Raw genomic sequence first — 24,295 nt, 5'->3', positions numbered from 1 at the left:
ATATTCCCTCTTGTCTAGTGGTTTTCAGACCCATAAGATTTGACACAGTGTCATCGTGTAAGCCTTGACAGGTGTACATCAGGTGTGTGTACGGCATTTGACTTACAGGGCTCTCAGTGCTGACTGTGTTGTCCTCCTCCTGGAGCTCCAGACTCTCCTCACTCTCTTGTGTGGTGCAGGCGGTCAGCAGTAAACCCAGCAGAAGGGCCAGCAGTGCCCCTCTCGTCCCACGCCTGAGCTTCATCCTGCAGTGTCAGTAGGTAAACGTCTAACTCACTCAACCCCTTTTTAATATCTCAATGCAAAATTTCCATTCCAAACCAGAGATGTGTCCAGAAGTCCTGAGGGTAACGCAATTAAATCGGTCCTTAGAAAACAAGGATGTCCAAAAAAGAGTAGGTGAGAACTTGGAGTGCTGGTTCTCCAAAGTGTGAACAGAGTCCTTTAGCTGATAGTGGAACTGGTCTGTGATCTACCAATGTTCAACTTTCATTTCCGGGGTGGTTTTTGAGATGGAGAAGAAAATAGGTCCTCAGATTAGTTCATGTTTTGATTGTCCTCAGCACGGAGAGTTCAGAGAGCCATGAGTGTTGTCCATAGGGCCTCACTACTCTTCTACCCATTCACAGTCAGTCTGTCCTCTGACAGCCAAGATTCTCTGTGCCTCCTGAGTATAGTCTAAACTGTCTGAGCTTGAGTTATGGATGTTCAGCGTATGTGTTATAGTCACCCACTGTGAGTAGGTGTGTATTCCATAAATACATGTGTGTGGTTGTGTGAATGTATTTGTTGATTGTTAGTGTCTGTTGCTGAGTTGCGGTGTGATTACCTGTGATAAACCCTGTGTGTGTGGTATACTCAGTCTGTGGGTGGTATCTCCACTTCTTCTCTCTGTTTTAAAAGTGTTTGATTGTCTTCAGCTTTTCCCTGGTGCCTTTGCACAGTTCTGTCTGTTTATATTTTCAGTTATTCCTTCAGTGATGATTTTTTTTTTTTTTTTTTTTTTTTGCCAGTTGAGGTCCCCTTCAGGCTCCAGGTAATTCCACATCTATCAGTGGCCCTCTCAGAAAGGATTTTTCTGTTTTGAAGGGCTCCTTTTCGCGCTCCTCTCTTTTTAGCTTCCTCTCAGACCAGACTCCTCCTCCTTTTCTAATTTGTCCACTCCTCCTGATATCTGCCGCTAAATCTTGACCTGTCACTTTGTCTCTCTTCAGCCTCCATGCTATTTATCTGAACTCTCAATTTATCTGATCTCTCTCTCTCTATGTCTCCTACACTGAGTTCCTTGGTCCCTTCTTTCGTTTCTCTTAGATCATTTGTTTGTCTGTGCCAGCCCTTTCTCTCCGTCATCCTCATCTGCAGGGTCCTAGTGCCTCTTTTATGGGTTTATATAATGGTCAGAGATGCTCTGAGATGATTTCCAGTGATGGAAATAATAATAATAAAAAAAAGAGTTAAATGTCAGAAATATTATAAAAAATAGTGTTCATTTAGTCTCTATCCTAAATTTGCAAGCAGTGAGAGACCTTTGGGTGTGGCAGAAATGTGTATTGCAGATATGCAAAAATGATGACAGTTGAGATGAAAATTGCACACTTTCTTGTAACAAACCACCACACCTCTCCTTTTATCAGTCTTCTGCTCTTGCTTTTTCCTGGCTGAGAGTACAGCATCTGTGTGGTTTTTAGACTAGACCACAATTGGGGATGAAACTAATGAAGCTTTAAAAATGCAGGAGTCTGTGAGCCTAATTAAATGTCATTATTTTCAAAATTCATACAAGAGATTATTAGTCTTTTGGCAAATTCGTTTAAACCTCTGGTGCTCATGAAAACGAATCAAAAATGACCGAAATGTTGTTGTTTTTTTCAATGGAATTAATGTACTATATTTTAGCTGCATTTTTAAGGTATTTTGTTGTATTAAATTATATTTACGCTGTATTCACTTTTTGAGCATAGACCTGAAAATTACATTTCCAACTTAAACTGTCGTAAATATTGAATGCTTTATATTGCAGACTTAAGTTTGAATTCTTTTCAAAGACGACACTAGGCAGATTATTGCTGATGTGAAAAAAAAAACGTTTAATTTTTACCGAATTTTACGTTTATTGTTATGAAAACTGTGCATGTGTTGCATTTTTATTTGAAATATATATTTAAAAAACATGTTTTACTCAAAAAAACCATCATAAATCAAAACAAGTTGCGTTAAAAATTTTAGCCTAAAATATCTCAAAAAAATTAGTTTTCAGTAAAATTTTGTTTTCCCGCAGTACCAAAAGTCTCCCATTCATTCCGAATGCGCTTATTTTTGACCGCGAAGAGCACTAGTGTGACTATTTTTTTTTTACCAGTTGTTTTTTGTTCACATAGACAAGAGCCAAAACCTTTTCCAATTTTCGTACCCTTTCGATGAAGAAAAAAAATCTTAAAAAACGAACGTAAATGACCGAAAAGCACCAGAGTGATCAGGACAATCAGCACAGTATTTTTCATCCTGGATCAGTGTTATTTTAGTAAAGAATAGAGGCAATTTTAAATGATTCAATTAGAACCACTGCAGCAAATCCCTTTAAAGTATGCACTGAAAATAAAAACAAAAGCATACTTCATCAAACAACATAGACAATGCTATCTAAATGATTTAGGAAATAGACGTTTGTTGTTAGAGAATAGTGAGTGGAAGCTAACTGCATAATTAAGTCCTGGATAAGAGGATTTGAGGTCACTAGTCCTGATCTGTAAAGACTTTCTCAGTATCACCAAATCTCATCAGACAATTTCAATATCCTGTACACACAATGACTTCTCCGGTGGCTAAAGGAGAGGCCCGGAAAAGATGTTTCGGAAAAGGTTTCACGTCCCTGTTAACGAATATGCTCTGTGACCTCATTTGAGAAACGGCACCACTTGAACTGCTGTAATTCTGTTGTCAGAGCGGGTGAGTACCAAAGCCTCAATATATAGGCTAGCACTACGCTTATATAACATTATGTCACCATGGTTTTATTCATCTAAACTGTGAATTATACTCACTGTACTTTCAGTGTTAAACATGGAGCAGGACGATGTTTCGCCGCTGCAGCACTTTGTGGTTGCAAAGAGGACAATCAGTGCTATGTTTCAACAGATGTTGGAGTATGTTAGAGAAGGATCAGATTTTGTAGAGGGTAAGATGATTAACTATTGCATTTGTGATTGTGACTTTCATAGTTTACATTATATATTTAGCAATTAGTCTATTTAATTTACATAAGGTACTTTTTTACGTTTGAGAACGCTAGTGAAAATGCTTCAGTTTTGGCTTTTTATCATTTGATATATTTATCATAGTTTTCTTCATTACAAATGAAAGGATCAGCATAGCATTTTAAGTGAAATGTTTATTGTTACAAAGGACACCTTACGCTTTAACTTCAAATTAATTACCTCCATTAGGTTCGATTTAAAATCCCAGCATTTTACGTGAAGACTATTGTATACTTTTGACAATATCTATGTAGACTCATAGCGGTCACCAGGGAGTCCCCTTGAGAGCAACCAGAGGGCACTCAACTTTTTTTAATAGGGCAAGACTATTGCCATTTCCTCACAAACTACATCTCCCATAACTCCCTGCCCGGACTCTTCATCCATTATCACATTCACCTGTGTCTCATTATCTTGTTTAGCTCACCCCATATAAGCCTGGTTTTCACACTCACGATATGCAAAGTCTTGTTTAGTGTTACACTGAAATTTTGGGCCTTCTCCCTGGTTTCATGTCTCTTTGTTTTGGATTTCTTGCCTGTTTGCTCTGGATTTGGATTACTCTTTTGCCAGGTGTTCCCTGCCCCGTGTTTGTTTGTATGGATTGCCTGCCTGTGTTTGACCCTACTTGTACTTTGGATTATGTCTTTGGATTACCCCGTTCAATAAATACTGCATTTGGATCCACAATCTGTGCATTATTTATTGAACAGGGTAAGTGTGAGCTCAGGGTAAGAGCAGTTCGTTACAAATACTATGGTTTCTTAGTATGGAAATGATTTAGTACCATGATATATATTAAAGCACCATGGTATTTATGCTAAAATGCTTTAAAGTTTTTTTTCACATCAAAACATTGTAGTCCATAGTGTCACAGGTCAGCGTGTGTCCATGCGTGACACAATGAATGATAATATAAGACATTAATGAACACAGAAAAGAACATAAAACCAATAACATAACTTTAACAAGAGACAATGGACAGAGATGAACTGAAGGCTTAAAGGCCCACTGAAGTGCCTTAAAATCCACAGGATTATTCAATGTGTTGACGTAATTTTCACTGAAACAGGAAGGCAGGGTGCACATTTCAAACAGCTCCTCCCCTTTAAAAAAAATAGAATTTTTTTTTTGCACTTTAGCCCTATTTACACAAGAACGCTTGCGGATGAAAACGTAAAAATATTTTACCGAATGTGCCTTTCGTTTACACGGCGACGCCGTTTTTTTGAGGCTCAAAAACGCAAAAAAGTGAAACCACCCTCCAGAGTGGAAATCTTAAAAACGCTCCACCGCCGCGTTCCCGTGTAAATGGTAAAAATGCAAAAGTCTGCTCAACAGTGAAGGTTGTACGCAGGCGCGTGGACTTGGTGTTGTTGTAGTATGCACTCCTAGCCGCCTGAGTGCATACTACATTGAATTTCACACACTTTTGAGTCTCCATTTGCACGCGGATTTCCCACACAAAACACTCGTCTAAACGCAGATTAAAAAAAGATGACAACACCACTTTTGCGTTTTCTCTTCAGAATAGTTTCCGTGTAAACATAGCCTTAATTTGTTTATCCCAGCTTGGCCAGAGCCGTTGAGCTTGGTAAAGCTGCAGTTTCCTCCTAATCTCCTCCATATTGTTTTAAAATATATCATCCATATATAATCCTGAGCAGAATTCATATTGGTATGATACATTTTCTGGTCCGCTCTATACTATCGTGTCTCTAGACCATAGAAAACCATATGCGCTGCGACGGTTCGTAAAACCAGACTTCAATCACCGTAATGAAAATCATATTTACACAGTCTAAATAGTTCCCTATCCCCGATATAGTGCACTACGCACCATTCATCAAACAGAAAATAGTAAATGTGTCTACAATTGACCGGTTTCAGCCACAACTTCAGCATCTATTTATAGTGTAAGGTTTAAAGTTTTACGCAGATTTTAGAGAGCATTTGATTGGACAGAAAATCTGATGAGAAACTGTGCAAAGTGTAGAGTGATGTCACCAAAATCATTGAATGCTTATATCTTCTACATGCGAATTTTGTCACTGTTTTGGAGCACATTAACTTAGATAACAATAAGGATGGCATATTTATACTAAAATTACATTTAAACTTCATGGGAACTTTAAATACACAAAGGATGATAATCAATGAAACAAGGAACAGGTGTGTAACTAACAATAAACCACGACAACTAATGAATGACTTAAACTAAGGTAAACAATGGCAATGAAAACACTAAACAAGACAAACTAAACATGTCTGTGACACATACCCTATAATAACAAAGCAAAAAAAATAAAAAATTCTAATAACATAGGCATTCAGACCCTTTGCTATGACACAAATTTAGCTCAGTTGCATACTAATTTTCTAGGTCATCTTTGAGACGTTTCCACACTTTGTCAAGAGTCCACATGTGGCAAATTCAATTGAGAACCCATTGGCCTCTGCAATTTATATTGGACGTTTGGAACAACCAGGGCTTTTACTAGAGCTGGACCTCAGTCCAAACTGAGCAGTTGGGGGAGAAGGGCCTTGGTGACAGAGAACCTGGTGGTCATTATGGTTGCGGTTCAGAAATCGTGTGGGAGAAGCTTTCAGAAGGACAAACATCACTGCAACACTCCATTAATCTTGGAAACTACATTTCAAATAACTTACTAATTTGCAACTACATGTCAACTTATTCTCATTGAAGTTAACGTTGGGGTTCGGGTTAGTAGAATTAGTTGAAATACTTCCAAAGTAACTTATAGTCAGTAGAATGTCAGTAAAGCACCCACAAATATTAAGGAGACAGTTACTAATACTCTAATGACTGCTAGCTAGTTGACATGTACTGTAGTTGCAAAGTTACTTAGTAACTAGAATGTCTAAAGGGGACTATCAAAATAAAATGTAAACAAAAGCACATTAAGGACTTTCAGACTCTGAGAAACAAGACTCTCTAGACTGAATTGCAGTTCCAAGCATCATGTCTGGAGAAAACCAGGCGCTGCTCATCACCTGCACAATACCATCCCAATGGTGGTGCTTTTAGACTGAGGTAATGGGGGAAATATAAATGCAACACAAAACTATCCTATCAGTACTGTGTTAAGGGCCTGCAGTGTGATATTTCAGGATTAAACAATAAATAATAAGCAATGGTTGAATGATGGACTCTCACACAGGCATAGATCTCTTTATCACCTAAGTTTGGTCCTTCGCTTTACTGTGATGGTATTTAATAAGTGTGTGTGTGTGTGTGTGGTGCCCAGAGACGAGGAAGAGTGAGGATCTGGAGCATGTAGCCGAGGAAGAACAGTGTCTGCAGATCCAGGCCTGCTCCAGGAAACTAACGGTCATCAATGATGTGCTGGCCCGCAGACACATGAAGGTGGCTTTTTTCGGCAGGTAAAGCAACAGTGGTCATATGTAAAGCAAAAGGCCAGCCAGAATGAAGTTAGCAATGCATACAGCTGAGGAACTAAAAGAAAAACATTAATATTGATATGTTCATATTTTAATTCTTCACCTGTATTGCTAATTTAAACAAATAGCAAGACGTCAAAAACTTCCCTCCCTCCCTCCCTCCTCATTCATTTGTGTTTGAGCTTCTCTTGAGAGTGTAAATGGACAGTTTTGTTACTGGATGCTTTATGTTGTTTCTCAGGACCAGTAATGGAAAGAGTACAGTAATTAACGCCATGCTAAGGGAACGGGTTCTGCCCAGTGGAATCGGCCACACCACAAACTGTTTCCTGAGTGTGGAGGGCACAGATGGGGAACACGCCTACCTTACCACTGAGGACTCTGAAGAGAGGAAGAGCATTGAAGTATGACGCAAATATTACGCAGTTCTTTATGTTTGTAAACTGGTGTTCATCTGGGATAATTAATGAAATTACTCTTATTCTTGCGACTGGGACAAACCTAAAAACCTTTTTTAAAAACTAAAACTACAGTTTCTTTGATGCTTAAGTTGGCATCATGGTTGTGAGAAAATATAAATCAATCAAAATTACTGGTAACACTTTACGATACGGGTGCACTAATATACATTAATTCATGCTTAACTAATGCACAGATAATCATGAGTTAATGTATAACTCATAAAGAACTAAACCATTAATTAATGATTACTGCATCAGCAACTAATAAAGAGTCTATATGATTAATAGATTAAGTAATACATGAATTGCTATTAATTCAATGTGTAATTGTATATTAATTCCTCAATAACATATTTTATTAACTAACAGTGTAAATTAATGTTTAAATTACCATAATTAGTCAAAGCTATGCACTTTAACCTCGAGTTGTCTGATTTAATTAATCATTAGCTAATTATTTGCAAAGGTATCATTACGTTATGACTTTACTTGTTGGGGCACATCATTATTAACTAGTCATTTAGTAATTTGCACATGAATTTGCACTAACAATGAAGCAATTAATCATGTATTAATGCATATTGGTGTACCTGTCATATTATCTGGAAGTTGAAATACAAATCTTTGGCTCATTCTGGTAATCAACATATTAGTTCAAAAAACGAGTTATTATGGAATGAATCCACAATTACATATTTAATTAATAACAATTCATGAATGAACTAATACATTAACCTTACAGACTCTTAATTAGTTCCTAATTAATTAATAGCTTAAATAATCATTAGTTACACATTAATTCAGTATTATCTGTGCATTAGTTAAGCATGAATTAATGCTTATTAGTGCACCCGTATTGTAACGTGTTACCCAATTAGTTAAAGCTATGGTAGGCAATTTCAGAGAGGCTGCGACAGTCAAGTCAAGTCACATTCACTTATATAGCGCTTTTTACAATATAGACTGTTTTACAATGATAACAGGAAATTAATGCAACAAAGATTGTTTTGGATGTACAGTAGCTCAAGAGGAAAATCATTGTCTAGCTTAAGTAAGTTTTATATTGATTAATTTGAGTTGTAAAAATCATTAGTTATTAACTCAGGGACTGCTTTTAATGCATTCTTACTGTTTATTACATGACAACAGCGCTTTGTTGATGGCATATGCACATGCGTATTACGTGTTAAATCTATAGACATGAGGACAAATCTGAGGACGTGAATTGCAGTAATTACCTAATTAATGGGTAACGCATTACAAGTAATGCAAGTTACGTGATCAAATGAAGAGATACATTCAAGTGTGTCATCTCTAGTGAAGTTTAATGTAGAATTTGTTGTTTTCTAAACTGATGGCATGTCAAGTTATGCATGTTTTATCTCACTTTTATATTAAGAAACTAGCTTTATTTTTTTATGTCAACAAGATCCACAGAGGAGTGGATCTATCATCCACTCTATGTCATTTTGACATTTTAAAAAGATAAATAACAGGTGTTTCCATATTGTGGTGTGATATGAAAAAAGTGTTGAAGCTTAAAGTTTGGCTTTACCTTACAGACAGTCAATCATCTGGCCCACGCTCTGCATATGGACAGAAACCAAGACTCAGGCTGTCTTGTCCGAGTGTTTTGGCCCAAAACTAAGTGTGCGGTGCTGAGAGATGATCTGGTTCTGATGGATAGGTATGGAACCGTCCACACAGGCTACAGGGTTGCCAGAGCTAAATATAGTTTCTTCAGGGTAGTTTGGCACATGAACAACAGACCTGGACTGCGTTTCTCAATAGATCATAAAACTATTGGCAACAACGATCAACTTAGCTCACAATCATTTTGGGATACACAACCCTGGATACATGGACTTCTACAAGGAACTATACAAGGTTTGATGTGTTGTAAAGGGGGGCAAATCAAAGGACTAATGGTTTTGGAAGTGCTGCTCTAGAGATATCATGAGTGGTAACAGCTGACACAAAAAAAGACACCAAATCCCCTGATCTCAGATTAGCAATAAAGAATAGAACATTATGTGTGGTTTGGTGTAATGTTAATGCCCTCACACTCCTCAGTCCAGGCACAGACGTCACATCAGAGCTGGACAGTTGGATTGACAAGTTCTGTTTAGATGCTGATGTCTTTGTGCTTGTGGCCAACTCTGAGTCCACCATAATGAACACTGTGAGTAGAACCTTATCACTTTCAGAAATCCATTAACAAAATAAATCTTTGTTATATCTGTTATCTCAGTCAATATTAGAGTTGTTTTTTTTTTTCATCTATTGGTATCAATTGGATATTTAAAAATTCAAACTTCCAACATTTCCTATATTTAGATGCTTCACGCTCATTTAGACTACCTTTGCAGTCAACTTGAGTTTAAAAGTTTTTAAATGAATTTTAAAATGAAGATCCATTTTTTCATAGTGTATATTACTATGTTGTGATACTTTAACTAACTTGTAGCATTTCAAATAATTTATTGTGGCAAAACATTGCATCCCTATAAAGTTTACTTTTATTATTTACATACTTTTTCTGCATCTTTTAATTATTTCCCCTTTTGTTTATTTCAATATTTCATTCTTCTTTGAAAGGAGAAGCACTTTTTCCACAAAGTGAATGAGCGCATATCAAAGCCCAACATTTTCATCCTAAACAATCGCTGGGATGCATCTGTCTTAGAGCCAGAGTATCTGGAAGATGTAAGTTTTATTACCATTAGTCTCAAGTGATTCACCATATAAAACCACCACAGAGATTTGTGAGATTTTTGTAACATCTATCATTCCTCCGTCATCCATTTCAGGCTTTTGAGTTCAAGGAAATGAGATTAACAACACTTAATAAGTTTCATTACTATGTCATTCACAAACATAATGCAGTGCTTAACAGTTGAGAAGTTCATGTAGATTAAAGGGATAGTTCACCCAAAAATGAAAAAAGATACTCTGAAGAATGTTGGTAACCAAACAGTTAATGGGCCCCATTGAATTCTCTAAGTTTTCTTCTTTTTTTTTCATACAATAGAAGTCAATGGGGCCCATCAACTGTTTGGTTACCCATATTCTTCAAAACATATTTAGTGTTCAACAGAAGAAAGAAATTCATACAGGTTTCGGAACACCTTGAGGGTGAGTAAATAATAATAATAATTTATTATATTTGACAACATTAAGGGTAACTAGGACACGCATTTACATTTGATTTTATAAAAAAGTTTTATTTTCAGAACACCTCTGCACACCACTGATCTATTACGAGGCTTTCTATAACACATATTCAGTAAATGATGACAGCATTTTCATTTTTGGGTGGACTAACCCTTTAAGAGATGAATGGATATAAAATTTTATTGAATATGTTTATGAACTATAAGTTGATTATTGAAAGCTTAGTTAAAGGAGGTGTTATATTGTGTTCATTTGTTTGTACTTCACTAACCTTTTAGGTGCGGAAACAGCACATGGATCGCTGTGTCAGTTTCTTAGTGGAGGAGCTGAAGGTAGTGGACCTTCACAAGGCACCTGACCGCATCTTCTTTGTCTCTGCCAAGGAGGTGTTGAGTGCCAGGATCCACCGCGCTCAGGGAATGCCAGAGACTGGTAGGCTCCAGCGCTTTGGGTCACACAGTGCCGAGTCTACTGCTTTTGACACGGTTCTGGAGGGAGACCAGGAAAAACGAGGCTTAGCCAAGTTAAAAACGAGAGTAACAACCATATAAAACACTCAGAGGCAGATGCTATTAAATCTTGAAGTGGCCCAATGATTTTGAGGAGTGACTTGAAGAGTGCACAAATATATGTAAAAATGATACAAAATGCATCATTTGATATTTCATTTGTTGGATGGTAGGGATCAAACGGGGCATATGCTTTTTATTTGAAGGCGGGGCTTTGTCTGAAGGATTCCAAGAGCGACTGATGGAGTTCCAGAGTTTTGAAAGAACATTTGAGGTGAGAATGCTCTCAAACTGTAGTCACTGGCTCCAGGATAATCGTTGTCTGACAACGAGGCCGAAAACAATGAAGATTAAGAGGAGCTTGATGGAAACTGAGTCTTAGCCATGTCTGTAAGCTGTTTAGACTAGATGAGAATTTATGACAGCTTGACGTGGTGACGGTCTCCTTAAGCAAGCTGTTTTTTGCGTTGATTCAGGCCATCTGCTGCTGGCTCCCAAACGTGTGAGATACTTGGTGTTCCTCTTAGATTCCAGGCAGCTGTTTACCGTAGTGGCCAAGTTAGCGGATTTGAGTAGGTGAGCGTACCTCACATTCTTGGGAACCAGGGATGAAAATTCACAGTAATCTGTTGTGATTCAGCCATGAAAAGCATGTTGATGGGTACATATAAAAATCGACCCGTTGGCATCTTGTTTTAATCATGACGTGATCCCTGATAATTGTGGCACAATGACGGCTCAAGAACGCGCTTCATGGATTCCACAGGAATTCATATCCCAGTCTGCCGTGAAGACCAAGTTTGAGCAGCACACAATCAGAGCCTGGCAGATCATTGAGTCGGTCAAGGCTATCATGGATGCCATCAATATTTCTTCAGCAGAAAAGAAGTGAGTTCCAAAACCTTGTCTGCTCTGTAATGGAGGGTCTCTCTCCACACTCCAAGACACTATAATTGGTCCCACTATTGAACCGAGACCTCAGATTCTCTCAGTCAGAGAGAAAACATTTGTTTTTAGAATGGTATTCTTCATAGAAGTCATTGTTGTGTTGAAACGTTATTGTTGTAACCATCAAAATGTTCTGTAAATCTGTAGAGTGTTCTCACTGGAAGAGCGTGAGGCTCAAATGGACCGGCTAGAGTTTGTGCGAAATCAGCTTAACTTCCTGACCGAGGACATCAAAGACAAGATAAAGGCCATCGCTGATGAAGTGGCTGCCAAGGTAACTTGCATTATCATCCCTTACAAAATGTACCATGGCAAGCCTTGTGTCTGCAGAAAACCCCTCAATGTAATCTGAGTATGTAATCAGATTCTTGTGCTTGTAATTAGATATTACACTTTTTATTGATTAAATGATTACATGTTAGTTTAACAATGGCAGTAATTCATACTTCATTCTACTTCATGTTTTTGAAAAAAGTCTACTGCTTATATATACGTTAAGAAGGTTTTCCAGGTTTGTGGAATTGCACACTAATCATTAGCCGATCACTGAAAGTGAAAACTGTGACTACAAACCTTTTATTTAGGTTATATTTGAAAGTTATTTAAAATATGATTTAATTACATAATAGCTTGGTCTAAGAAACCCTGACATAATATAATATTTCATACATTTCATGTTGTTGTTAACAAAGAATGAAATATTTTCTTTCTCTTTGTATTTTTAAATCAATATAGTAACTATTTAAATTAACTTGATAAATGTGTCAGGTCAAAAGTAATCTAAAAGCAGTCAAAATACATTACCTAGAATGAGTAATCAAGATTACATTACTAACTACAATTACATAACTGACTACAGCACTGTATTTATGTATATCGTGTACATCAGGGGTCTATATATATGTGAAGAGTTCAGATGCAAAAGCCTCTAAATGCCATTTGAAATTTTCTTCTTTAATGATGATTTTTTATCAAACTTGTATATTTAAGTTCAGTAATTTCACTTAAATAACAATTAATAGGTAATTATCATTGCCATTTTAGTGAAATTAGTTAACTTAAATATACAAGTTTGATAAAAATCATCATTAAAGAAGAAAATTTCAAATGGCATTTAGAGGCTTTTGCATCTGAACTCTTCATATATATATATATATATAGATAGATAGATACACCTAAAGGATTATTAGTAACACATGTTAAATTTCTTATTAATATTAAATTTAAATTTAAATTAATAATTATCTAATCAACCAATCACATGGTACAGTAGTTGCTTCAATGCATTTAGGGGTGTGGTCCTGGTCAAGCCGTGTTGATGCTAGAGGTCAGAGGAGAATGGGCCGACTGATTCAAGCTGATAGAAGAGCAACATTGACTGAAATAACCACTCGTTACAACCGAGGTATTCAGCAAAGCATTTGTGAAGCCACAACACGCACAACCTTGAGGCGGATGGGCTACAAAAGCAGAAGACCCCACCGGGTACCACTCGTCTCCACTACAAATAGGAAAAAGAGGCTACAATTTGCAAGAGCTCACCAAAATTGAACAGTTGAAGACTGTTGTCTGGTCTGAGTCTCGATTTCTTTTCAGCGTCAGAATTTACCAATAACAGAATGAGAACATGGATCCATCATGCCTTGTTACCACTATGCAGGCTGGTGGTGAAGGTGTAATGTTTTGTGGGATGTTTTCTTGGCACACTTTAGGCCCCGTAGTGCAAACTGGGCATCGTTTAAATACCATGGCCTACCTGAGCATTGTTTCTGACCATGTCCATCCATTTATGGCCACCATGTACCCATCCTCTGATGGCTACTTCCAGCAGGATAATGCACCACATCACAGAGCTCGAATCATTTCAAATGTGTTTCTTGAACAATGAGTTCACTGTACTAAAATGGCCCCCACAGTCACCAGATCTCAACCCAATAGAGCATCTTTGGGATGTGGTGAAACGAGAGCTTCGTGCCCTGGATGTGCATCCCACAAATCTCCATCAACTTCAAGATGCTATCCTATCAATATGGCCCAACATTTCTAAAGAATTCTTTCAGCACCTTGATGAATCAATGCCACGTAGAATTAAGGCAGTTCTAAAGGTGGAAATTGATGAAACACAGTATTAGTATGATGTTCCTAATAATCCTTTAGGTGAGTGTCAGTATACTGTATATACACATAAATATATATACACAGTCAAGTTCATAAATATTGGGACATTGACGGAATTCTAATCATTTTGGCTCTTCACACCACCACAATGGATTTGAAATGAAACGAACAAGATGTGCTTTAACTGCAGACTTTCAGCTTTAATTTGAGGTATTTACATCCAAATCAGGTGAACGATGTAGGTATTACAACAGTTTGTATATGTGCCACACACTTTTTAAGGGACCAAAAGTAATGGGACAGATTAACAATTATAAGTCAAACTTTCACTTTTTAATACTTGGTTGCAAATCCTACAGCCTGAAGTCTGGAACGCATAGACATCACCAGACGCTGGGTTTTATCCCTGGTGATGCTCTGCCAGGCCTCTACTGCAACTGTCTTTAGTTCCTGCTTGTTCTTGGGTCATTTTCCCATCAGTTTTGTCTTCAGCAAGTGAAATGCATGCTCAATCGGATTCAGGTCAGGTGATTGACTTGGCCATTGCATAACATTCCACTTCTTTCCCTTAAAAAAACTCTGTTTACTTTTGCAGTATGCTTTGGGTCATTGTCCACCTGCACTGTGAAGCACCTCCCAATGAGTTCCGAAGCATTTGGCTAAATATGAGTAGATAATATTGCCCTAAACACTTCAAAATTCATCCATCTGCTTTTGTTAGCAGCCACGTCATCAATAAATAAAAAGAAGAGTACAAATAAAGAGAACCAGTCCATTTGCAGCCATACATGCCCACACTATGGCACTACCACCACCATGATTCACTGATGAGGTGGTATGCTTTGGATCATGAACAGTTCCTTTCCTTCTCCATACTATTGTCATCACTCTGGTACAAGTTGATCTTTGTCTCATCTGTCCATAGGATGTTGTTCCAAAATGTTGTTTCGGCTTTTTTTAGATGTTCTAGATTTTCTTTATCAGGGAAAGAATTCTTCAGTCATCCACCACAGTTGTTTTCCGTGGTCTTCTGGGTCTTTTGGTGTTGCTGAGCTCACCAGTGCATTCTTTCTTTTTAAGAATGTTTCAAACAGTTGATTTGGTCACACCTAAAGTTTTTGCTATTTCTCTAATGGGTTTGTTTCGTTTTATCAGCCTAATGATGGCTTGCTTCACTGATAGTGACAGCTCTTTGGATCTCATATTGAGAGTTGACAGCAACAGATTCTAAATGCAAATAGCACACTGGAAATGAACTCTGGACCTTTTATCTGCTCCTTGTAAATGGGATATTGAGGGAATAACACACACACCTGGCCATGGAACAGCTGAGCAGCCAATTTTCCCATTACTTTTGGTCCCTTAAAAAGTGGGAGGCACATATAGAAACTGTTGTAATTCCTACACCGTTCACCTGATTTGGATGTAAATACCCTAAAAGTAAAGCTGAAAGTCTGCAGTTAAAGCACATCATCTTCGTTTCATTTCAAATCCATTGTGTATAGAGCCAAAAAAAAAAAATTAGAATTGTGTCGATGTCCCAATATTTATGGACCTGACTGTATATTGCATTATTTTATCCCTTGAGGTAGTCCCCTGATGTACATAACGTTCAGATTAAAAAAAAAAAAAAAAACTTTATTAATTCACCTTAAACCTCTTTCATGAGGATGGTTTTAGACGCCTAATAACCATGGATACAATTATACAATATACCATTTAAAAGCTAAAACTGAATTGTTAAATTGGTAAGTGCTAATTGGTTAAAATCCAAAATTTCTGTTCAAAATAACTTTCTTCCATTTTTAAGGGAATTCTATTTTATTTTATTTATTTTATTTTAATTTTATAATTTGTGAAACTGATGGTATATATTCCTTCAAATTACAGTAGCTACTAGCCTGTAAAAAGTTGACAGTGTCAGCTAATATTTGAACATAATATTTTTTACGGTGTTAAAAAGGTCCAGTGAATTCTCCCTGCTGTTCTTCTAGGTGTCCAGTGCCATGGCAGAGGAGATCTGTTTCCTGTCTGTTCTTGTGGATGAATTCTGCGCTGATTTTAGCCCTGCCCCAAATGCCTTAGCACTATACAAAACTGTGAGTTTTGTTAAACCCCTTTCAAAAGTTATGTTATTTTATTTCAAGTCCGATTAGAAAGAATCATGGAGAGTTAACTTTTCAAGCCTGAAACATGTACCACAGATACCCAAATACCTGCACTTGGTTAAGCAGCGCACTGGTTGTCACAGTCTGTTCACCGTTCATAACCTAACCTCCTGTCTAGAGAGTTACCTGAGTGACAGCTTGTCTGTGTGATCAGCGTAACAGGATTGAGGAGCTGGTGTCTTAACGTCCTGCTGTGCACAGGGAAAGGTTACTTAAGACTAGACACATTGTTCTTTCATTCTTTCAGGCATGTGACATCTTCAAATTCTGTTAAAAGACACACAAAAGGTACATTTATTTAAATCATGACAACTCTCAAAATAGTTTTGGTATGTTATAAAAATGGCAATGTTAGTGTATTTGGTCTTGGTGGACCAGACCTCCTACACCGCCGCTGCAGAGATCAATGCAAAGAGATAAACTTGCTACTGCTAGATACACAGACACGCTTGGATAAATGAATAAATAGACATACATGAATCCCATAGCAGATCTAGGCAGGTGGAGCTGGGGAGGTGAACGTTTTCTGATAGCGCTCTGCAGAACTAGCTTACAGCAAACAAGAAATCAGACTGTTTCAATGTTAAGCATGTAAAGCATCAGCTACAGGAGGTTTTTAATATCTTTACCAATTGTGAAATCTGCTTGCATTCGAAAATTATGGTGCATCACAAGATATTCTTAAAGTCCCCCTGTAGTCATTAATTTAATTCCCTAAAACTTCCCTTTGATCACCAAAATGACATATTTAAACGTTTATTTCTTTTTGCCTTAAAATAGCTTGAATATAACTCTTCACCCTTGCCTCATTAGTATATGCGGTGCTATAAATATGCAAATTAGCCCTGTCTCCACTCACTCACACCAGCTCAGACGTCCACTCGGATTGGTTACAAGGTAGTAGTTTGTGATGTCAGAAACACCAGCGATTTCAAACAGCGTCACCATTTCAAAAGGTCTCCTTGTAGACTTGTTTTTCATTTGCTATAGTGGGAGTACTGACATTATCATAGTCGTAATCATCTCGATTTAAATTCCTAAATATAAAAAATGTTGACATTGTCAGGGCGTCCCTGATGTGTCCCGCGAGCGAATCGGGAAGTTTCAGATTTTACCTCTAACGCCTCACATTACCAGATTATCTTTGCCGAAGGACCACCAGCCTGCGCCCTCTAGAGTTTCACGACTGAACTAGATATTTAATGCTATATTTGTGAAGCACAATAAGACACTTTCATGACACTTAAGATTGGGTTGATTTATGAGCGTACATATTTCTGATATATTATATGATTTGAAAGCTTTGACATAAATTAAATAAAAGTTATATTCTGAGCCATAAACACATTGCAAAAAAACGAAACACCATAAAGCCTGCAAACTGAGGTCATCTTATCTGACGCAGTCTTGCTAATGACCCATATTTATCTTGTTTTAAGAATATTTAGTATCCAATAGGCAAATAGGCTATAATCATGTTTGTGTGCATTTTCCAGAAGCTTATGGCCTATGCGGAGGAGAGAATGGCCAAGAATCTGGACCTGCGCTGTTCCAGCACTATAAACGGCTGTGTGATGTCGTCTCAGAGAGACATCATGGGTACACACTCATGCACAGTTCTCACTTCAGACATAAAGTCTCCAGTAAACAAGCTTTCTCTGGCAAAAGATACTTTAGCATTGACCGCCCTCCCGTCGTTTTCCTCACACCAGACACCTTGCGTCCTCTGCTGCCCCCTGCTGCCCGAGGGCACCTACACCTCCCCCACAGGAGGTTCACCATGACCTATGACCTGAACTTCTCAAGCCTCTGTGAAAATTTTGTGGAGGACATCGACTTTTACTTCTCATTGGGTCTTACATCCTTGGTGAATCGTTTCCTAGGGCCAGCTAAAGCCAAACAAGCTTTGAGTCTGCTGAACCAGAACTTGAAAGTAACTTGATTTAATGATCTCTAATGAAAAACGTATTACGCGTGTGAACAGGCCTAAAGTGAAATGATATGCTTTGTGCACAGGTCACCTCTTCCTCTGCTCAGACCCAGGACGAGCTGGCTATCTCCATGGCAACAGGACTGGTCTCGTTCACATCCAGAGCATCGGTGGGCGTGTTGGTCACTGCTGGAGTGGTAAGAAATACTTGATTCAAAGCTTTACATATCAGTAAGCACATCTAAAAAGATTCTACAGAAAATACAATTGAGTAGTGTGATGACATTTTTGGACAGGTGTGGCGTTCTGTGGGATGGAGGGTTGTTGTACTCTCTGTGAGTCTCTATGGTTTGCTCTACCTGTATGAAAGGGTCATCTGGACCAACAGCTCGAAAGAAAGGGCCCTGAAGCAGCAGTTTGTGGATTACGCCACTCAAAGACTGCAGGCCATCTCACACATCCTCAGCAGTGACTGTGGACAGCAGGTGCAACAGTGAGTGACGGGCTGAACAAATCCTCCACTCACCTATAACACAAAAAAAATTTGTTTACAGAATGTTCTGGTTGTTTCCTGACAAATTACAGTAAATAGGGAAGCCTCAAAAGGCATCCAAATCAAAAGCAAAGTGGTCCATGTTATAAAGTGTTCTGAAGTCAAGGAACAGAATGATATTTTGTGAGGAAAAGAACAATGATGAATTGAAAGTGAACTGTTCCTTCAGTTTTATAAACCACACCTGAAGGATTGTAGGCAAGTGTATAATTATAGTGTATAAAAGTGCAAAATATAGCAAATTAGCTTGCAAAATTCCATATGTCCACCTTTTTCTCAATTTTTTTCCCTCTATCAAGGACATCTTTAATGAGTTTCTATGGAAGCACACAAGCTAGAGTCTTAAAGGGATACTCCACTTTTTTTGGAAATAGGCTCATTTTACCACTCCCCTAGAGTCAGTCAGTTGGGTTTTACTGTTTTCGAATGTATTCAGCCGATTTTTTGATATTTAGAAGAATATCAGTAACCAGACAGTTTCTGGTCTCATTGACTTCCATAGTATATTTTTTCCTACTATGGAAGTCAATGAGACCAGAAACTGTCTGGTTACTGATATTCTTCTAAATATCAGAAAATCGCCTGAATGGATTTGAAAACGGTAAAACTCAACTGTTTGACTCTAGGGGAGTGGTAAAATGATCCTATTTCCAAAAAAAAGTGGAGTATCCCTTTAAAGTCCCCCTGTAGTCAACCATTGTATCCCTTAAAACTAATCTTTGATCACCAAAATATATAAGGGTTTTTCCTTGAAAAACAAATTATTCATGGCTTAAAATGGCTTGAATGTAACTCTACACACCTCATTTTGTATAAGCGGCATTCTATGAATATGTAAATTAGCCCCACCTCGACTCACTCGCACCAGCTCAGAGATCCACTCGTTGATGATCACATGTTGACCATGGGTGCGTTTCCCCGAAAGCATCGTTAGCCAACTATGGTCGCAAGTTCCGTCGTTATCAGCATAGTTCAACGAGTCGGTGTTTACCGAAACAATCGTTCCAACAAACATTCGCAAACAGCATTGCAAAGTTGTATGGTTTGAACGTGGTTTTCCACATTTGGACGTAATAAATCCTTATTTTGAGCAAAATAAGCAAGTAGACATTCAGTCCAACCGGTGCCTTTTATTCAGAACCAAGCGTGCCGCACAAGCCCTCAAAAGTGAAGCCAAAACGTCTCGATTGCCCCCCTGTGACCGGTCCTAGTATAGCTCATAATCCCCGCCTCCCTGTTTTATTCAATGGGACGCGAGACCAAATAAACAATTAAATTACACTTCACATATCCTTTTTCCAAAGATAGTTTCTGTCATTTAGTGTAGTTTCTATCACGTTGATGTAATTTCAAGTGTTCGTTTTTAAAATAAGTTTGGTTTTAGTTATTTATGTGATGATAAAAACGGTGCTCTGACATCATGATTGACAGCTGTGATTGACAGGTTCTCTGTGCGAGGTAGTCACTGAAGCACCAGTGGACTTTTTTTAATAGTATTGATTATGGGAAACAGTCGTGACTAGCTAGTTGATTTCTCCAACGATGCATCGTACTATGGTAGTGAAGCAGCGAAATACATACAGGGGTTGGACAATGAAACTGAAACACCTGGTCTTACAACACAATCATTTATTAGGATGGTGAGGGCCTCATTTTGCATCCAAATACAGCACCAATTCATCTTGGGAATGACAGATCGAAGTCCTTCAAAGTGACCAGAGGGATTATGAGCCGTTCCTCTTCCAGAACAGTGTCCAGGTCACTATATGATGCTGGTGGAGGAAAACGTTTTCTGACACCTCAATAATATTCAGATCTGGTGACTGTGCAGAAAATGGGAGATGTTCAACGTCACTTTCATCTTCATCAAACCCTTCTGTCACAAGTCTTGTGTGTGTTGGTGCATGATCAAGCAGATACGCGGTTTGAGCATCAGGTGCTCATAATCCTCCAGCTCATGATTTTTGACTCATGTCCATCAAACACAGTCAGGATTGTCATGATATTGCAGCGCAAACCATCACTGATCCACCCGTGACTCACTCTGAAGATTGGCCACCAGGCATATAGATGTGAAACCTCCAACATTGGCCAGTGTTTCAGTTTCATTGTCCGACCCCTGTAGTTGTACAGGAAACGCACCCCTGATCGGTTACAAGGTAGTTTGTGACGTCAGAAACACCAGCGATTTCAAACCGTGTTTGGTTCACTGCAGTTTTAAGAAGAAAATACTCCGCAATGGTGTTTACTTGAATATGAATTTGCACATGGTTTGTCTTAAAGCTACACTGTGTGATTTTTACCCCCATCTAGCGGAGAAAAGGTATATGACCATCCAGTGAATATTAGTTTCTGTTTCTCTCAATTCCGATTTCGTTTTAACTCCTACGGTGGCCAATGTAGTCCAAGATTAACATGGCTTCCAGTTCGACCTCGTCCATGAGTGTTAACTCAAATGTAAACGCGAAAGGCGAAGCTTGAATTAATGGGTACGTCCCTCTTTGGCTAATGTACTTTCAAGATGGAGAGGCAACATGGCGACCGACATTAGAACCCCTTACCCGTATGTATTTTCAATGGCATATTATACACTCATGAGAATACTTTATTATTTGAACAAAGTAAATATACATTAATGAGCACATATATTTTTGAAAGAACTAAGTGTTTTTAGCTAAGAATAAACTAAAAAAGTTACACAGTGTAGCTTTAAATCATATTAAAAACACCACAAGCGTGATGTTCACCACAGGGGGACTTGAGTCCTTGTGAATCTTGAATGAGATATTCTGGGTTTTGTAAAATATTATTCCTAATGGATACACAGGAGAAATTTCAGGGGGAAAAAGGTTGATTCATGTCTCTTGCCAGTAGTGTATTTGATGCGTGAAGTCACTTTCAAAATATGCGTAGGGACATTTTTTTTAGCCTCACTATAAATTGCCAATCTCAAAGGTTCCCAATGGAATGATTAGGAGGCGTCTGAATCAAATCAACGTGTGTGTTGTTTCATAAGCAAGCAAAAAAGTCAATTGTCTATTGTGAATAGTGCAACGCTGAATGAAGGACTGTCACTTTCAAGCTGTCAAACTGAGCTGATTTGAACCAAACCTTGAACCAAACCATTCCAGATCACGTGAACTCAATTGAAACAACTGGCTTTTGCTTGTTTTTGCACATTTATTATGCCACAAAGACTGTTGTGAAAGGATAGCAGAAGCCTAAAAGGCCTGTTCACACCGGGACAAATTTCGCACGCGTTATTCGCTGACGTTTAACGCCTCATGACTAAACAAAGGGCGCCAATGTGACCCCGTTTACACCTGGTATTAAAATGCGATCTGTATCCAGATAAGTTATCCGGATAATAAAAAACGCATGTTAATGCAAGGTGTAAACGCGTTGTGATCGGATCGCGATCGGATCTGCCTGACCACATCTGGAGGTAGTCTGGCTCGCATTGTGTCCGGATCTTTACTAGGTGTAAACGCAATCTGGTTGTTGAAACCACATATGTATATTTTACTCCTCCCAAAAATGCTAAAAAATAAACGAGTGAGAGCGTGTTATATAGGCTATATGTCATGTTATAGCCTAGTCAGATGCGACACGCGACACGCATCACCGCAGATGTGCAGCTGAGCGTCTATTCAACGTGCAAACATCGCAAATAAAAGTGAAAGTAAGTCACAGACGCAGTTAACACATCTTCAAGTAAAGAAACGAAATTATCTTACCAGGCCTGTTGCCACTCTCTCTTATTGATGTCTCTGATTTTGGAAATTAGCTGATGATCAATAAAATGCCGCTCAGATCTGTTGCTTTTGGTGGCGTGCAATCCAATAAATCTGCATATAACGCAGGAGGTGAAGATCGGATTTATATCCGTTTTGCAAAAACACATTTATGTGGCCAGGTGTAAATGGAATCAGTACTTATTATCCGGATAACTTATCTGGATACAGATCGCATTTTAATACCAGGTGTAAACGGGGTCTGTGAGTTCACACCGACGCATAAAATGCCACACGTTAAAGCGTCATTTAAAAAAAAATGCCTCGGGTTCATTTATTTAGTTTGACGCGCCACGTCAAAAATTATCCGACCAATGAGATTGGCGCTTTTGCTCAGATGTTTGGAGCTTCTGAAGTTACAGTGAAACACAACTTGGAGGCGCTCAAGCACAAAATGGTCTTGCTGAGCACACACATGCAACGGTGAAGAAGATATATACGTGTCGCCGTCTTCACAGCCATAAAGAAATAAGACGAGGAAGATGCAAAGCAAGATGAATGTAGAGCTGATGTTCTCGTTGGTGATAGAACATAAAGAACTATAATGGCAAACGCGACAGCGACTACACACATCTTGATAAAAGAGAACTGTTATGGAGTGGTATTGCAGAGAAAATTGGCGCCATCTAATGTCAGGGAATGAATTTGCATGTTCACTCGGCTCATCGTCACCGAAAATCGCTTGAGTGTGAACAAAAAACGCGTTGAAAAACGCTGTCAAATAACGCGCGCTAATATTCGTCCCGGTGTTTACAGGCCTTAAAGCTGAATCTCTATTCTTTGAATTCCCACTTCAAGCCAAATTAATTCAAAACAAGATACCATACCATTAAGAAATTACACATTCTTACAAAAATGTATGGCTTCACTTCAGAAGACCTTTATTAACTCTCTGAGCCGTGTGGACTGTGGAGCAATTATGATGGATAGATGCGCTTTTATGATGGATAGATGCGCTTTTATGATGGATAGATGCGCTTTTATGATGGATAGATGCGCTTTTATGATGGACAGATGCGCTTTTATGATGAACAGATGCGCTTTTATGACGGACAGATGTGCTTTTATGATGGACAGATGCGCTTTTATGATGGACAGATGCGCTTTTATGATGGACAGATGCACTTTTATGATGGATAGATGCGCTTTTATGATGGGCAGATGCGCTTTTATGATGGATGGATGCGCTTTTATGACGGACAGATGTGCTTTTATGATGGATAGATGCGCTTTTATGATGGACAGATGCGCTTTTATGACGGACAGATGTGCTTTTATGATGGACAGATGCGCTTTTATGACGGACAGATGCGCTTTTATGATGGACAGATGCGCTTTTATGATGGACAGATGCGCTTTTATGATGGGCAGATGCGCTTTTATGATGGATGGATGCGCTTTTATGACGGACAGATGTGCTTTTATGATGGATAGATGCGCTTTTATGATGGACAGATGCGCTTTTATGACGGACAGATGTGCTTTTATGATGGACAGATGCGCTTTTATGACGGACAGATGCGCTTTTATGATGGACAGATGCGCTTTTATGACGGACAGATGCGCTTTTATGATGGACAGATGCGCTTTTATGACGGACAGATGCGCTTTTATGATGGACAGATGGACAGATGCGCTTTTATGATGGACAGATGCGCTTTTATGACGGACAGATGCACTTTTATGATGGACAGATGCGCTTTTATGATGGATAGATGCGCTTTTATGACGGACAGATGCGCTTTTATGATGGATAGATGCACTTTTATGATGGATCGATGCAATTTTATGAACAAAAACAGTCATTCACTGCCATTTTAAAGCTTGGAAGTGCCAGAACATTTTTTAGTGTAACTCCGACTGTATTCGTCTGAAAGAAGAATGTCATATACACCTAAGATGACTTGAGGGTGAGTAAATCATGGGCTATTTTTAATTTTTAAGTGAGCCATCATTTAAAATT

General features: G+C 38.4%; 2 protein-coding genes across 2 annotated transcripts in view; one reads left to right on the top strand and one right to left on the bottom strand.

Annotated features, from left to right (window-relative positions):
• LOC120461360 (erythroferrone) overlaps positions 1-10,692 on the bottom strand; it is a 22,001-nt gene extending 11,309 nt beyond the window's left edge. The window contains exons 1-2 of the mRNA XM_039649508.2: positions 10,584-10,692; positions 107-245 (exon numbers count right to left, since the gene is read on the bottom strand). Coding sequence (XP_039505442.2) covers positions 107-244 — 138 coding nt within the window. The 5' untranslated portion in view covers position 245; positions 10,584-10,692. The remainder of the gene's footprint in view (positions 1-106; positions 246-10,583) is intronic.
• Positions 3,061-24,295, top strand: part of mfn1a (mitofusin 1a) — a 25,614-nt gene continuing 4,379 nt past the window's right edge. The window contains exons 1-15 of the mRNA XM_039649507.2: positions 3,061-3,175; positions 6,524-6,659; positions 6,919-7,081; positions 8,701-8,825; positions 9,212-9,320; positions 9,737-9,844; positions 10,591-10,744; positions 11,028-11,095; positions 11,588-11,709; positions 11,917-12,043; positions 15,882-15,986; positions 17,552-17,654; positions 17,768-17,988; positions 18,072-18,182; positions 18,282-18,478. Of these exons, the coding sequence (XP_039505441.2) occupies positions 3,061-3,175; positions 6,524-6,659; positions 6,919-7,081; positions 8,701-8,825; positions 9,212-9,320; positions 9,737-9,844; positions 10,591-10,744; positions 11,028-11,095; positions 11,588-11,709; positions 11,917-12,043; positions 15,882-15,986; positions 17,552-17,654; positions 17,768-17,988; positions 18,072-18,182; positions 18,282-18,478 (1,964 nt within the window). The remainder of the gene's footprint in view (positions 3,176-6,523; positions 6,660-6,918; positions 7,082-8,700; positions 8,826-9,211; positions 9,321-9,736; positions 9,845-10,590; positions 10,745-11,027; positions 11,096-11,587; positions 11,710-11,916; positions 12,044-15,881; positions 15,987-17,551; positions 17,655-17,767; positions 17,989-18,071; positions 18,183-18,281; positions 18,479-24,295) is intronic.

Source organism: Pimephales promelas, chromosome 5 (assembly GCF_988280905.1).
Source record: "Pimephales promelas chromosome 5, fPimPro1.hap1.1, whole genome shotgun sequence".
NCBI classification, from domain to species: Eukaryota; Metazoa; Chordata; class Actinopteri; order Cypriniformes; family Leuciscidae; genus Pimephales; species Pimephales promelas.
This window is presented reverse-complemented; position numbering and strand designations above follow the sequence as displayed.